This window comes from Molothrus ater, chromosome 5, assembly GCF_012460135.2.
Source record: "Molothrus ater isolate BHLD 08-10-18 breed brown headed cowbird chromosome 5, BPBGC_Mater_1.1, whole genome shotgun sequence".
In the NCBI taxonomy this organism is placed as follows: Eukaryota; Metazoa; Chordata; class Aves; order Passeriformes; family Icteridae; genus Molothrus; species Molothrus ater.
The window spans coordinates 24,575,393-24,588,844 of NC_050482.2; the positions used below are offsets into that span (position 1 = coordinate 24,575,393).

The 13,452-nt window shown below is 43.0% G+C and overlaps 1 protein-coding gene across 2 annotated transcripts in view; it reads right to left on the bottom strand.

Moving 5' to 3' along the window:
• Positions 1 to 13,452, bottom strand: part of ST7 (suppression of tumorigenicity 7) — a 136,267-nt gene that overhangs the window by 94,600 nt on the left and 28,215 nt on the right. Inside the window, exon 1 of one of the 2 annotated variants that reach the window (XM_036400916.1) lies at positions 1,124 to 1,524. The exons of the other annotated variant lie outside the window; for it this stretch is intronic. Within the exon in view, the coding sequence (XP_036256809.1) occupies positions 1,124 to 1,145 (22 nt within the window). The 5' untranslated portion in view covers positions 1,146 to 1,524. Of the gene's footprint in view, positions 1 to 1,123; positions 1,525 to 13,452 lie in introns of those variants that run through there. 2 annotated transcript variants of the gene reach the window in all.

Below are 13,452 nucleotides of genomic sequence, written 5' to 3' on the forward strand. Positions count from 1 at the left end.
TGGCAGAGGAGGGGGGAGCTGCCAGAGCCTGGTCACAGGAACAATTAACCCTTTGGGAGCAAGGGGTTTGACAGCCAGGAAGGCATAATTACGAGGCATCCCAATGTTCTTATCACTTCCTAGGAAGAGACAAGCCACAGAACAGGTCCCAGCCCAGAAGTGTGGAGACATTACACCATGCTGGATGTGACAATGCTCTAAAAAAGCCATCCCTTCATATCCAAATGAGATGTGTTTTCAACACCCAGTACTGTTTGGTGCACAAAATACAGCATGAACCAACTGTTTTCTGTTTTTCAGTCATCTGATAATCACTGGATCAGACTGGTCCCCACACAGCCACACTGTCACCAGCAACATTATTTATGTATAAACCCCCAGCCTTCCTCTGCAGCCAGATTTGCCAGGTAGGTAATTGTTGTTCCCATCGAAGCAAAATTGGCTTGCTTTCAATGACATGCATCTGCACTGCTATTATACAGCAGACTGCCTCGGTTAAGATTTTCCAGCACAAAGATGAGGAAGAAAAAAATAAATGATCCTTTTCTTTTGCATTTTTCACCTCATATTTAGAATTCCACCTAATTTAATTGTGGATTCTGCAGTCACAAGGAGGAGGGGGGGGAATTGCAGAGAAGCCTTTTTTCTCCCAGAGATAAAAATGAAGTAAATGAGATAGACATGAAATAGCAGTTTTTTCCTGATGGTTAAATCACTTTCCCCCAGCTCTCACCCATCTAATACTGCAGCATTCTCAGTCCCCAAATGCACCATCTGAGCAGTGCATTCATTAGAAGAGTGTCTGCAACTCCTGATCACTGACAGATGCGATCTTATCAACTGCCACATCCAAACAAAACTGCCTTTTCCCCCCAATCTTCAGTGGCCTGAATTCAGCAGCACTGACAGCCCTACGCTGCCTTGCTGCTTGCATCAAGGATGCACCCACAGTTAGGAGGTAGATGCTTCCCCTCCAGCATCTTCCATCCCTCCATAAGCAGGCAAGGACCACAGCTTTAGCCAACAACCTACGGCAAAGAGAATGCAGCGTGGCGGGTACAGCAAGGATAAAACAAGCCCTGTTCTCACAGAAAAAGGATGTAAATGGGATGCGTTTACTTACATGACGATTCAGTGCCAAACATGGCTCGCCCCAGATGCTGCTATTTTAAAAAGGAAAGAAGAAAAAAGAGTGGAAGACAGAGGGAGCGTATGAGAGAGGGGATGAGACTGCTACACAGCAGGGGTCATGAAGCCAGACAATGCAGTCCAGGCTATCCAAGCTGCCAGATTCTGCTCTCTCCTCCTCTGCTCCGCTCCACACCGCAGACAGCTTTTCCTTGCAACCGCAGGGAAGGAAGGTCCTTCTACAGGAAGCAAAAAGCAGGAGGCTGTGTTTTAAATCCGAGTGCTAAGGGCAGGCCGTTGTCCTTCGGTGATAGCGGCGGGCAGGAGGGGTATCAGCCAGCAGATACTGCAATCGCCAGCCCCGCTCGCCGTGAGACAATAGCGGAGCTTATGCACACACGGGATGACGTCAGGACACTGCAAAGACTGACTGCTGCTAACCCAGAGGCTCGCAGGGGGCTTGGACACTGCACAGCCACTCGGGGGGCGACTCCTTTGTCCAAGGAGCAGAGGACAAAGAGACAGACGCGTATTTCATTTCCCTCTGCGATGCTAAAGCTCCCACCCGGGATGGTAATGCTAGCAGGAAAATATCTGCCTTGAATTCATGCCGCTTTTCTCAGCTGCACAAGATGCAAAGCGTCTCTGTGCAAACAGAATCAATTTCAGCGACAAATATCCTAGTAAATGCCACTTATAGCATTTTCAGTAAAGAATAACCCCAAATTTCTATCACAAATTCTCTTTATTATTTTTCCCTCAAAGAAATACTGAACTCCTGGGCCAGTCTACACTCCAGACCTAATTTTCCCATCAAAGTGTTAGCCAACTGTCTCTTTTACTTAAATTTATTGTCAGAATACACTGTAACAATACTCTAACAACAGCAAATGAGTCACACATCTAAATAAAAATAAAAACCCCAAAGCACACTGAATTCAATGATAAAAAGGCATCCTAGCAACCAAAGAAATACTGTCCCTAATTTTTCTTTATTCTTCAAAACCAACTAGATCTAGTGTGCATCTGCGAGCGCACTTTTTTAGTGTACTAAGCGTATTTTTTTCCTGACATTTAGTAATTGAAAAATTCAAACAAAGCCCTAAGCTTGCTCCTTGTCCTCTCACAGACAAAAGGAGTTGCCTGTCCTGTGCTGGTGAGAGCAGCCAAGCAGGAAGCTGATGGTTGGAAGCTACCAGACATTGGGGACCATCCATGGAATGGCTGTCCAGAGGGGGCAAAACCAAGAAGGTTTCTGCAAAGTCTCGCTGAACACAGACATGCAGTTCCCAAGATGTCAGACACTGGAAAGTACTGCTGGTGGATGAGGAGAAAGGACACAGATGCAGGCCCATTAAAGGAAGCACTTACAGGCAAGCAACCACTCCTCCTCCCATTTCTCAGTTTTTGTGGGTTAACCCTTCCCAAACACTCCTGCTGCTCTGCATGCCAGGGGGGTTTGTGCTGTTTGCAGAACACCCAAAGCCACCATGAGCAGCAGGCCACAAAAACAAGAAGTACTGGGGGTTGGCAGCACCTGCCACCTGAGGAGCTCAGCATGCGGGAGTCATCAGGGAACCAGGCAGGTGCTGGCTGGGACCACTGCAGCCTGAAGGACAGACTGGAAAGCAACACGTGGGGTTCAGAGCCACAGCAGTTCACTGCCAGGCCAGTCCCTCTGGTCCTGGGGAATGTGGTCCCAAACTCACAGAGCGTGTATGCCCACAGACGTCCTTATGGACCCTCAGCAGCCCCGTGCTGTGAGACAGCAAAGAGTGCAAGATGCTGTACAGAGCCTGATCTTGTGCTTCCCACAGCAGTGGGGGGCACCTACAAGGCACACCAAGCTACTCTCCATTGTTGGCACAAAATGCTCTTCAGCTGTTTACTCGCTTTCCATTCCACACAATGAACAGTCACTTTGTGTTCTGTGCACACCATAAGAATAGTTAAGGCCACCAAGCTCATGGCAACATTTACCATGTTGTATTTCACTGCTGAAAGAAAGTCAGGAGAGAGGCCATATCCTGTGGTGAGACATCTCACAGCACTTTCTAACAGGCAGATTTTAGTCTCCATCTGCAGACAGGACATCACAGCTCATAATCATAGTGACTCAAATCAACTCACAGATGTCTTAAATCAAGCAGATGTCCTCAAATATGTACTTAAGCACCTGAATTAATAGCCTAGCTGTTCAATTGTCATGATTATTTGAAATCACATGCATGGATGCACAGCACCAAGAAGCCATGTCCAAATTGGCTTTGACCATGACAGTGGCATAAATTCTCTTACAAGGACTGTAGCTTTGCTGCTCCCAGAATTGAATTAGTTATTTTAACTATTTGGAGCAGTTAACACCTCCTTCAGTCAAAATAGGTTGATAAGAAGCTTCAGTGCATCAAACAGATTAAGTTCTGGCAGGATTTTCCAGCAACTGGACTTTCCAGCACCTGAAGCAAGTTCACAGAAGAAATGGGTCTATTATGTATCTGTAAGCCTCCAAGCATCTTTAAACATAGGTCTCTGGAACAAAATCCCAAGTGCACTCATGCAATGGCTGAAGAATAAATTCTGCTCTGATGAGCAGATCTGACCTTCCCACTGCTTTGCATTGCTTCCAAGGAAGACAAAACCTCAGGGCTTTTCCAATTACATCCTTGAAGGTGTCACAGAGCCCAGGCCCTCTGCCAAGTTCTCATTACACTGACGCATATAGGTAGTTGAAAAGCCCAAACAACCCATGCAGTATCTCTGGAAGGATTTCATAATAATCTATTTCATTAGTCTTAGCCTTGGCAGCTCAGTACGCTGCCTGGTGGGAAAGGTGACCTACTACAGGCTACTGAAGGATTTTCTATGAAATTCTTTCACATTTACCTAAAACATTTTGTCAAATGACTTTGAGAAAGTGTTAAAATCTGTTTCGGACCTACTTTTAAGACTGTAACCTTTCAGTTTGCTAGCAGAATTACGGATTTGTTTCCAATGCTGAATATTGCTATTGGTTTATACTGCAAAGAGTCAACAAATGGTTTTTCTCTCTTATGCAGCAGCAAAGGTAATGTAATTGGTGTCAGAAAATGTCAAAGGAAATCTGCAGCCAGCATTACTGGGATTTGCTTACAATGTGCACAAGACATTGTTGAAATATTAGATTAATTTACAATGTTCTTTCATACATTCCACCACAAACTAGCATGAAATATTTAAATCAGTAATATACGCTATGCATAGCTGTCTCCTGTACATTGACATTTTCCAGAGAAAGGAATGTGCTTCTCAATTACTGCCAGTCCTGGAGCAGATATCTTTATTCCTTACTTTATCACTGCAGAAAAATAATACTCATATTTTACTTTGTTTTGTAAGGACACCTGTGTCTAACCCCTAAAGCACAGTTTGAGTTTCAATAATGAAGCTGGATAATGAAACGTTAAATTTTTTATACAGATGTAAATTTATGCTTTAGAGTAATTTCTTTCTATAAAAATAGTGCAAGCAGGAAATCTGAGCTACCAACAGAGGCAGCTTTGTACATGTGCCTTATGCTGATCCATTAAAGCATAAATCTTTATTCTCTTGTCACCAGAAAAACATTTCATTTTGCATTTAACCTCCTTTTTCACAGGAGAAACTCTGGAAGCAGAAAGTAAGTCCATCCCACCTGTGAGGTTCTCCTGTCCTACTGCCCTGAGCACCTTGACAAGGGAATTCTCACCTGTATCCTCCCCAGAGCAAGGGAACAGGTCCCCCACACCTTCAGGTCTCTAGAGGGGAAGTACAGGATACTCTCAATAAGCCTCAAAGGTAGGTAAGAATTTTTATTATGTTAGTTAAACTTGCCTTTCCTTACCAAGTCCCCTGTTCTGTGTTTTAATGCCTGAAAACTGATTTTTTTTTTTAAGACAATGAAAAACTTAATCCATTTAACGTGTTATTGGAAACCTCCTAGTGACTCTGCAATGAGTCCATACCATTCAGCAACCTCCAAAAGGAATTTATTTTGCTTGTAGTAATGTCAGTTACCCCCCTCCTAAAAATGCAGCGAGACCCCCAGCAACCCACACACTGTGACAGTCTCCAGCTTCTGTAGGTATTGTCAGTTCTGGCAGCAGCAGCCACACTGATTATTCATTAACGTGGCACCCACAAAATACTGCAAGGTGGGGTTTTATGCTCCCAAAAAAAAAAAAAAATCAAACTGCAGCACATATTACAGAACTGCAGTTCTTTGGCCTTATGCTCTGCTCCACTTTGCTGATTCTAATTATCTTTAATAAGCATCTTTGGTGAGAAAGTTGACAACATGATTACATCAATGTAATCCAGTGTGGTGCAACAACTTCAGCTTCTTATCTCACAGGGGCCTGTATTTAAGGTACAAACAACCCCCCAAGTGATCAAAAGGAACACCCTGCACTGATGCTGTACCATTGAGTCCCCAGTGCAGAGGTGCTCCCAATACCTCCATCACTAAATGAAGCCAGTGTCCCAAAAATGGCGACTTTGGAGCTGTGGCAACAGAGAGAGGGACCATGAGAGAGAGAGCTGGGATGAGGACAGCCCTGACAAGCCCTTCCCAGCAGGAAAGCTGGCAGCAGGGCACAGGTCCAGGGGGGTCTGCCAGGTTGGACTACAGAGCATTCAGAGCCAAGTCAGGCCAAGAAAGGTATGTTCCACCAGCATGAAATGTCTCAAGTGCTGTGTTTGTGCCAATGCCAGCAAGTTTCCATACGGAGCTGTGCTGGACAACCAGGAGCAGCTCAGGGAGTAAGGAAGGCTGACACAGGACCACAGCACACAGCTGAGACAGGGAGACAAAGGGACTGGCTAGCCAAACAGGGGAAAATATCTCTGAACATCTGAGCTGTCTGAAGTGCTCAGTGTTCTCCTCATAGCCTGGTATTATCACATTTTGTTTGATGTTTTCCACTCACATTCTCTCTGTACAACATACCGTTCCCTTGTTATGTTGGCACAGAAAGGAAGGAGACTGCTGGCAGAAAAGAAGTTCAGATCTTTGTCCTGTTCAACACAGACAAAGGATTTTATACCAGACTGATTCACAGACTGTAGGGATGTTTTCCTGTTTTTATTATTATTTGTTCTTGTGCTGATTTTTAAAATATTTCAGTGCAGTCCATATTGCATTTATTCAACCCCATTTAATGTAAAAATTATTTTTCTTCACAATTTTTAGGCAATTAACGTCTAAAAAATTTAAGCTTTTTGAGTAAACATGTACATGCATACTCACACAAATAACAAGACAGACTGAAGAAGTATTTTTTGCCACCAAAAAAATATTTTTATGTCTGCATTGGTCCTTACCTGAGAGATGAAGTTCAAAAGACAGATTTCTTTGCAAAAAAGAGATACAATGAACTGTTATAATCAATTATTACATTACTGTAATGCCTTTCAACATCTCTTTTAGTGAAGATCTTAGCTTCACCACAGCTCTGCACATGATTACTGCAAGCCAGTCACCAGGGGGAGGAAGAGGCAGCTCCCAGCAGATGCTCAGCCATTAAAAGAGGAAGTTCTTTGTGTTTTGTCTCTCTCAGGCCACCCAGCCATCTAAAGCACATCTAATGGACTTAAGTTATGAAGTCCCAGCAGTTATGAAATGGTAGAGTATTACACAAAGAAAACTGTATGTAAAGAATACATACATACATGCAGATTGTATGTCAAGAAAACATACATACAGGCATATAAGAAAGAAAAAAAGAAAATATATTAGCCCAGCTTAAGCACCTAATTCTAGAGTACACCTGAGATTGTGGATCATGGGCAGGTGTCTGGCTAGATTTCTTTGCACATCTGGCACCTAGAATCAGGCAGTAACACAACAGAATGCTGTTCCCACTGCCTACAGCAGAGGATATGGAATGAATCGTCAGATTTCAACAAATTCCCTTGTATCATTCAGTGTGGGACTGGTAAAAAAGGCAAAAGTAATTTTGTAAGTGGCAGAGTACAGCTCACCTTTTGTATAATATTGTCAAAAGAGTAGAATGGTGATTCACCTCTTTTTTATTTTGGTTTGGTTTTCAGTTTGGTTGGTTTCCTTTTAAATGCAGAACTGTTTACCCACAAATATCCACTCCCAGTGTGCAAATGACATATCAAACCCAAATGAAATATGATATTTTTTTCAATAATATCAAACCCCATGGCTCATCAGAGCGAGTGTAATGTCTTGTTAAATCCTGAGAGCAGTTTTTTGTTCCAAATGCATGCAACTGTATGATGAAATGGGGCCACTACTGCACCTAAAAAATGTTCCAGCAGAACACACTACCTTTCAGTATGATCCAAAGAGAACTTAGAAATAAAGGAAGCAAATAAATCTTCAGTGTTCTTTGTTAAATTAATTTAAATAACCAGCAATAGCTTTCTAAAAGAATAAAATATTGGAAGAAAATCAAGGTGTTTATTTTATACACTGAGGGAAATATTTGAAATATTTTGGGTGATTTTTTTTTGTTTTGTTTGTGGGGTTTTTTGTTGTTGTTGGGGTCTTTTTGTTGGGGTGTTTTTGTTTTTTTTTTTGGTATCCTAATTTCAGGTCATTTCCAAGGATCTATACCACAGGCCTGCACATGAGGTGGATATGAAAGTTTCTAATGTCAGAGCAAACAGAGGTGGATAACAAATTAAAACAAAGGATTATAAACAAACTGTTGTGATTTTTATGTGACTCTGAGGGATCAAAAATTAGGATTAAGGCCAATGCATAATAAATCACTTGGAAACTGGAATCAGAGGGAACATGTGTGCCCCACATAAACAAAAATATCCAATTTGTATGTATAAAAATGAGAGAGACTTAGAGAGTAGCAAGTATTGCCAACATTGCATTAAAATCTGCATTAATAATGTCTGATCTAATGCCAAATCTTCATGATTAGCAGAAAGTTTGATTGTTGAGAGAGGAAGATCAAATTCAGATTACTTCTCAGCCTGAGTAAACACAGTATGAACATTCAATCTGACAATTCAAATAGCCATGATTTCATCATAAACACAGGAAAAATGAAGGACTTCTAAGCCTACAAGAGAATACCCACAAGACCAGGTAATCACATCCCTGCTGGATGGGTGAGTGCTGTGTTAAGCATACTCCCTAGCAGATATAAAGGAATCCATAATATAGCCATGGGAAAAAAAATCAACTGTGAGTTTTATTTCTATTTTCCCATATGGATACTCCTGTGCATTACTGTGAATGAACTGATACTGCAGCCACAAATATAATACAATTGCAGAGTCAGTGGGGAAACTGAGTCCACTGGAAGCAGTTTGACTAGTTACACTGCACAGTTCAGGATTTCAGTTTTCCCAAGACGCAGCATTTTGGTGGTGTCCCAGCCCCTGACTCCAGGGGTTCCACTCTACTTCCTATCAGCGCCAGCCCCAGACTGGAGATCTAAAATTCTTTTCTCAGAATAAAAAAAGACTAACCACACAGCTGGCAAGTGCTTGTATAGCTTGATTATCATAGTTTTTCTTGACCAAGAATTGCTTCTGTGAGTCAGAGAAACAACCAAAGCAGGAGGCCCTCCTGATCCGGCACTAGGATCGGTGTTAGGTTGCAGTAGCACTGATGTCCATCCATCAGGAACCGGCCACAAAGCCCGGGCACAGCACCCTCATCTGCTGAGCACGCAACACCAGAAGAATAAAACCCCTCCTGGAAAAGCAACATTCTGCAAGTTATAAGAAAGGCTTATTGGATGAGTGCTAGCCTGAGGAACAAACGTATGGTGAAGAGGAAGCCCCAGCAATGCACTTAAGCACTGTATCACTGGCTTTTAGGAGAAGAAGGCTCTTAAACTTGATAGACACCCTGGAAAAGCTCTACTGAACAAAGCACTACAAAAAACATTAGGCTTTTAGTTGTGGTAATAGAAAACTCGTGTAGACAATTAGAGGAAAACAGTGGAGATCTGCCCTGCTCATTACAATGAAGCGTACCAGCAGCCTCCTCACCTGGCACCAGGCAAAAATGCACAGACTCCCGAGTCTAACTCCATGTGGAAACTCATCTCAGGACACAGAGCAGACATCTGCCAGGAGCTCACAGCACTAACTGGTTCACAGGGTTCCTCTCACAGCACATCACAGTGCTCCAAAGCACAACGAGGCATCAGCAACCACAGCTTACTCCTTCTGCCTGGAGATGGTCAGTGAATGAACACCACAGAGATCATGACTCAAGACAGGCCAGATGGTAAGTGGCACTGGCAAATTAATGACAACTACATGATCAGACATTATAATATTCAAGTGTCTCAGAACTCTGGTACTAATAGAGAGCCTCCCTCTGAGAAGAGCACACTGCTAGGGCGCTGGTATCACCCTTTATGGCCTCTCTCCTGGAGTGGTGGAACCCTCAGAGCTGCTGTATTTCACAGCATAACAGGAGAGAGGAGACATGGAAGTTACAGCTCCAGTCTCCACAACATCCATCCCAAGAAATTCCTGGTCAGCACCATTAGAGAGCACTGATTTTCTAAATTAGTTTTGTTCTCAGTTGAGCAGTTGCCAACTTCAGCAGCGCCCATTTCTCTCCACTGACTACAGAGAGAGCACACACAGCATAAGGTTTGAGCAGCTCAAGTGCAGACATCTACACAGAAGTGCCTCCTGTGCATCTGGGAGTTTTAGGGGAACCACTGGAAAAGGAGATGGCTATGCTAATGTCAGGGGCCCCATAATTCAAGGAAGAAAATGTAGATTCCCTGCACTCCAAACCTGCTTTTAACTGAGGACTCTCTATGGGTGTTCCCCCTGAACAGGTCCCAGAATGATCAGGTCATCTAAAGAGCAGCTGTTCAGCTGAGAGAGACACCCTTTTGCCCCCTGCAGCTGAAGAGATCATCACAACATCAGTGATCTCCTGATACCCTCAAAGCACTGTGACACTTCTCTTCCTTCAATGCCAAGGAAGATTCAAGGGCTTGCATTCAGTACCAGGTGGCACACCGAGTTTATCAACTTCATCAGCCCAGGCAGGAAGGTCATGCTGAGCACAGTTTGCAGATACAAGAGGGTGATAAAATCAGCAGGCATCACTTCACCAGAGTAAGTCTTCCCAGCCATCTGAGACATGCTACTTCCTAACAAATTTAAGCATGGACACACAGTCCTTTCTTCAAGTAGAAGTGTTTGTGGTCCTTCCTACATACCTGATTTGTTCACTTAATACCACCTAATCAGTTATCAAACCAGGCTGAAGAGCTCCACCTTGCAGCAAAGCAGGAGCATGTGGCTCTGCTCAGCCTGCAGGGGAGGGAGATTGCTTCCAACATCAGTCCTTGATGCCTCCTGAAACCCATCAGCCTTTAGATGGCCACCAGCTCTGCTTAGCGCTGTTTGCTGTCAGTGTTATTTATCCACTTGAGCTTCTGGCTCTGTTTACACTATAGCAAGTACTGCTTGATACCACTTATCCTTCACAGAAGATGGTTTGGTGATTGGCCAAAGCACAGCCTCAAGCACAAGGACTGACTTGCCTCCTGTATTCAGTGGGTTAAGGCTGCCCCTGTGGGCACCCCAAGGGCAGAGGCTTGTGGGTCCTTTAAACTTCAGTCAAACAGCAGGAGATACACATCTTGTGAAAATCTTTCTAAACAAAAATTCTCAAGAAAATGTATTCCAAAATAAAACACAGATTATTGTGTATTTACTTCACACCAAACATTACTGGAAACTGTACACTGGATAAATGCAGTCCAGTATGGCACCTTCTCTGACCTCAACCTTCACATCTCTTTATAAACTGGTACAAACAAGACTTACAGGCCTAATTACTTTTGTTGCTAACGATGCATTTGCTTGAAATTGATATAACACACTACAGATAGGGAAAAGCAAAGGGTTAGTTACTTGTATAAAGAAAGGCTGTGTATTATCAAGTGTTCAGCCAGACACATACAGACTCCCCTGGAATGCAGAGTCAGGGAAAAGACCTCAGTGGTCTTTTCTATTACTGTGTTTTAATCATGTGTTTGTCATGTCCCTTATTCCAACTATCATGTCTGTGCAGGGAGAATTAAGACTCTTCTGGGCCACTGGGGTTTTTTGTATGAAATAAGTGCTTATCAGAGCAATTACTTTTATACAATATAGTCTATGAAAAAGAACTCTTCACTCGGTTCTACTTTATCCCTGCAGTAAATATGGAACTGAAAGCAACACATATGTGAATTTGTATTTCAGCAGGAAACTAATCCTTTCCAGACTCTTCGTTGTTGTTTACTATCTTGAGCTAACATCAACTTAAACACAGTTAGTTAGATAACCATCACTCAAAGAAATGCCAAAAACTTTTATATTCTCGTGACATAACATTAAATATTTTAAAAACCTCCTTGCTGAAACATCCTTGTTTTTTGGCAAAGGCCCACCCTGGCTCAGGCAGTGGGCGGACACAATGCAGCATGCTCATTGTGGAAGCAAGAAAGGAACTGGAACACCTTACTGCAATAGCCAGTCACAGTTCAGCTCTGCTGCAAAGTGGACCAGAATTATGTGTACTGTTATAGAGCCAGATGTCTCCATGGCAGAAGCTTTCTAAAGGGGTAATTTTTGGCTAGCAAGCTGCAGTTAAAGCACTCTGTTCTCTAAAATATTTTTAATTTTTCTTGGTTTTTATTGCTATTAAAGTTTAAGGCAGAGCACTTCACTAATTTATAACGGACAAGGACTACTATGCTTTCAGCAGTAAACACAAAGCAAAACCAGATCAAGCAAAAGTCTACAGGGCCAGGTAACAGATACTGTGGACAGCCTCCTTGAAAAAGCCATGGTGAAGTGACCCTGAGGATGGTTCAAACAAAGCACATTCACAGAACTTTATTCAAGCTAAAATCCAAGTTGGATGAAACGGGTATAGCAAGGTGGCTACTTGTTCTACCTACCTGGCTATCACAGCATACACCACAGTGGAGATAGAGTGCCACAACACACAGAGCTTCAACCCTTACAGAGTAACACCACATCAGAAGGCCTCAGGTGTCTGCCCATACAGAGCAATACCCTATAACTTTAGAAAGCTGCAAGCATCTGCCCTTCTTGTTCTTTAGCCCATGAACCCTCATGTTCATGCATTGCACCTGTGTGCCCTCTGTTCCCTTTGGTGTTGGTCAGTGCACCTGGGCACTCCATGGCTCATGGCTGTCAATGCTGCTCACCTGCTTTTCACAGCTGTGCCCACTGGGGACGAGACTGGGCAGCAGCCCCACTCCCAATTACCACAAACTGTGTGCCTACAGCTGGCCACAGACAAGCTCAGATTCCAGCTCTCTACCCAGACCTGCCCCTCATTTGTCCCATGTTTCCTAATCCAGAGCTCTGAGGCATCAGCATCCATCCCTCCCATTGGAGAGCACCCAGCCTTTCCTGACACACAGCCAATTCCCTCCTCAAGCCCACAGTAAAATCCCCCTCTTGTCTGCCTTGGTCCATATCCTGTGTTGAGCCTCTTTGAAATTGCCCTCCAGGAGCACAGATTGTAAAGTTGCCCAAATCCTTGTCCCATCAGGACCAGCTGGGGTGGGTTATGCATGGTCACATCCACCTGGGTTTTGAATGTCTCCAAGAATGAAGACTGCACAGCCTCTCTGGGCAACCTGCTCTGGGGTCTGAACACCCTCAGAGCAAAGAAATGCTTTCTTATGTTCGGACAAAACTTGTGTTTGGGCATCTGCCTGTTACCTCTTGTTCTACCACTGGGCCCCACTGGAAATCTAATCGGTGTATCCAAGTCCATCTCAAAGACTGCAGCCCCTCCTGGCCCAGAATTCACCATTCCTTTCAATCACTCTGTCAAAGTATTCTTCTGTCTCAACCAGAGATCCTTTATTGTAATAAATTATGCACATTGTTGTGTCCTTGGATGCAAACAAGGATACAAGAATGTGCATAATTTATTTCAATAATGGTACTTAAAGCAGATGGATATATAACTGGATTCTTTTTGTCTTCCTTTTTCCTAAAATCTGAATATCAAGTTTTCTGTATGTCTTTGGAATTAACCTCAAACTGAAAATCAGCCTTAAGAGCTGAGTATGTTTTAGGCTTCTATAATTTGTCTGAGACTATTCATGTCAGAAAAGTATTCTGTCCATCACTGCATTTGAGGCAAAAGAACATATAATGAAGTCAGAAAGTTTATGTAACAGTAACAACAATAACAATAATAATAAAAATATAGATAATATGTACTCTATGTATTATAATATATATAAAAAAGGAGCAGGAAGCCTTGATCTAAAAGCACAACATTGTGCCTTTTCCTAATGCAGA